We start from the raw sequence: 3080 nt of genomic DNA, 5'->3' as shown, positions 1-3080 counted from the left end.
GAATACATATGGCAATATTTTTCAGCAAATTGCATCACTTAAAGAGGTAATCAAAGTCCATGAAGAGCAGTTTGAAACATCTCCAACATTGCAGAATAGGGAAAGACTACATAGGGTGCAGGCAAACCTTAGTAGATTCTTACACTTGGAAGAATAGTTTTGGAGACAGAAATCAGGACTAACATGGTTTTAAGATGGAGACATAAACTCAAAGTTCTTCCATGCTTATGTAAAAGGGAGGAGAAAGAAGCTCAGAGTGGATAATATCCAAGATGATGATGGAAACTGGCTAACCAACAAGAGGAGATCTCACAAGAAGCAATCAGATGTTATCAGAAGCAATTTGAAGAAGATAGAATTCCTACTAAATTTGGCTTATTAAAGCATATCCCTACTCTAGTCACAGAAGATCAGAATCATAAGATGGAGATGCTACCAACTGAAGAAGAAGTCAAAAAAGCAGTATTTGCATTGAATGGAGAAAGTGCTTGTGGTCCTAATGGATTCACAGGATTGTAAAGTGCTTGTGGTCCTGATGGATTCACAGGATTGTTCTTTCAATCCTGCTAGGAGATAGTCAAACTTGGTGGATATGGTGAAGGCATTCTTTTTGGGGCAAGAACTAACAAGATTCATCACTTATACAAATTTGATTCTTATCCCTAAGAAAGAGCAGGTGCAAAGTTTCTCAGACTTGAAACGAATCAGTCTCAATAATTTTACAAACAAGATCATCTCAAGGGTACTGCATGAAAGATTAGTAAAAGCTACTTTTGCCGGGTTTGATTTACGAGAATCAATCGGCTTTTGTGAAGGGAAGGAGTATCATGGAGAATGTACTACTCACACAGGAGATTGTCAGAGATATAAACAAGAGAACCAAAACAGTAAATGTAGTGGTTAAACTAGATATGACCAAGGCATATGATAGAGTCTCTTGGCTCTTCCTCACCAAAGTTCTTAGGAAATTTGGTTTTAGTGAGGTGCTAATTGACATGGTGTTCAGGCTACTATCAAACAACTGGTATCCAGTTCTCTTGAATGGGCAAGTACATGGATTTTTCAAGTCATCAAGGGGAGTTAAACAAGGTGATCCTCTATCCCCTACTCTCTTCATTCTAGCTGTTGAGGCCTTATCAAGGGGACGAAATGCTTTGTATAAAAAGCTAAGGTTTGTGGAGTACGGTATGCCCAAATGGAGTCCAAGAATTAATCATTTATCATATGCTGATGACACAATTCTCTTTGTCTCTGCTGACCAATACTCAGTAACACTGATGATGAGAGTGTTAAATAGATATGAGAAAGTATCAAGACAGTTGGTGAATTTGAATAAGAGTGCCTTCTATATTCATGAAAAGGTGCAGAGTGGCTTAGTTTTAAAAAGTGAAACAAACCACAGGAATTAGGCAAGGCCTCTTTCCATTCACTTATCTTGGATGCCCAATAGTCTACAATAGGAACAAAATTTCACATTATGATACAGTTGTGAAAAAGATTACCAAAAGGGTGAATGCATGGCAAGGGAGACTACTGTCATATGGAGAAAGAGCAACACTAATATCTCATGTATTACAAAGCATGCGTGTATACCTATTACAGGAATGAACCCTCCAAAGGGGGTGATCAGACAAATGCATAGTATCTTCTCAAGGTTTTTCTAGTCAAACACTGGTGACAAGAAAGGGGTACATTAGGTCAAATGGGAGACCCTGTCATTGCCTAAGGATGAAGGTGGACTGGGGTTCAGATCATTATTTGAAGTTTCAAATGCCCTTTTCTATAAACTATGGTGGAACCTCAGAACAAAGCCTTCATTGTGAAGTTCTTTCATGATAAACAAATACTACAAAAAGCTTCACCCTGCGATTGCACAAGCTAAAAAGGCATTCCCTATCTGGAGAAAATTGGTAATAGTAAGGGAATTGGAGGAGCATCAGATATGGTGGCAAGTGAAGAAAGGGGATTCTAGCTTCTGGTTTGACAAGTGGACAAACCTTGGTGTTTTATACCATGTCCTACCTGATGATAGTATGAAGGAGGAAATAGAAGTTCAGAATTTTGCTACTACAGAAGGATGGAATGCACAGGTTTTAATTCAATATATACCTAAAGAGTATGTGAATCATATGATAGAAAATATTCCCCCTCCTCAGGTAACAGATGAATTGGACAAAAGCTGGTGGTTACTAGAGAAGAATGGAAAGTTTTCAGTCAAAAGTGCTTGGGAGTATGTGAGACAAAGAGAAGTGAAGATGTATAACTATAATCAGATGTGGAGGAAACATCTTCCACTTAAGTTCTCATTCACACTTTGGAGAGCTTGGAGATATAAAATGCCAGTTGATGATGTAATATGCAGAAGGGGAATTCTATTGGCATCAAAATCTTGGTCTTTACCTGAGAACAAAAATAAGAAACAATGTCACATCTTTTTCTAACCTCTCCTACGATATCAAAAGCTCTGGAGAATGTTTGCTAATTTTGCGGGTATTGAGGGCGTGGGACGAGATATTCCGTATATGATATCAAAGTGGTGGACAAAGAGTTGCAGACCCATCTTGAGGCCTATAATTCATGCAATCCCTGCAATCATAATCTGGAGCCTATGGAAAAGAAGAAACACCACTAAACATGGGGGTGAAATGGGATTCAGTAGCCTAGTTTATCATATCAACAGAACTCTTTGGCAATTACTGCAAACAGCTTATCCAAAATTGCAGACCTTCCCACCAAACTTGCCTTCTATGATTCAGTACTTAGAAGAAATCAGGCCTAGAATGAGGTATCAGTTCATCTATTGGGATCCACCCCCTGATGGTACGATAAAATGCAATACAGATGGTGCAAGTAAAGGCAATCCTGGGAGGAGCTCATATGGCTACTGCTTGAGGAATTCACTTGGTGATCTGATATATGCAGAAGGAAAGGAGATTCATGAGACAAGTAACATGGAAGCTGAAGCTGTGGCAATCCAAGAGGCTATCTATCAGTGTATGGCAAATAACATTCGATGTGCAAGGTTGATGACCACTCCATGGTGATGAAGAATATCATAGAAGGAACTTGGGAAATTCCAT

The 3080-nt window shown here is 38.9% G+C and overlaps 1 protein-coding gene across 1 annotated transcript; it reads left to right on the top strand.

Annotated features, from left to right (window-relative positions):
• The first annotated feature begins 1832 nt into the window (after window positions 1-1832).
• LOC132064908 (uncharacterized) lies at window positions 1833-2441 on the top strand. The gene has a single exon (XM_059458081.1). The coding sequence runs from the start codon at window positions 1833-1835 to the stop codon at window positions 2439-2441; it is 609 nt and encodes a 202-aa protein (XP_059314064.1).
• The last annotated feature ends 639 nt before the right edge of the window (window positions 2442-3080 follow it).

This window comes from Lycium ferocissimum, chromosome 1 (genome assembly GCF_029784015.1).
Source record: "Lycium ferocissimum isolate CSIRO_LF1 chromosome 1, AGI_CSIRO_Lferr_CH_V1, whole genome shotgun sequence".
Classification (NCBI taxonomy): Eukaryota; Viridiplantae; Streptophyta; class Magnoliopsida; order Solanales; family Solanaceae; genus Lycium; species Lycium ferocissimum.
The sequence above is the reverse complement of the archived record's forward strand: the minus strand, read 5'-3'. Positions and strand labels throughout refer to the sequence as shown.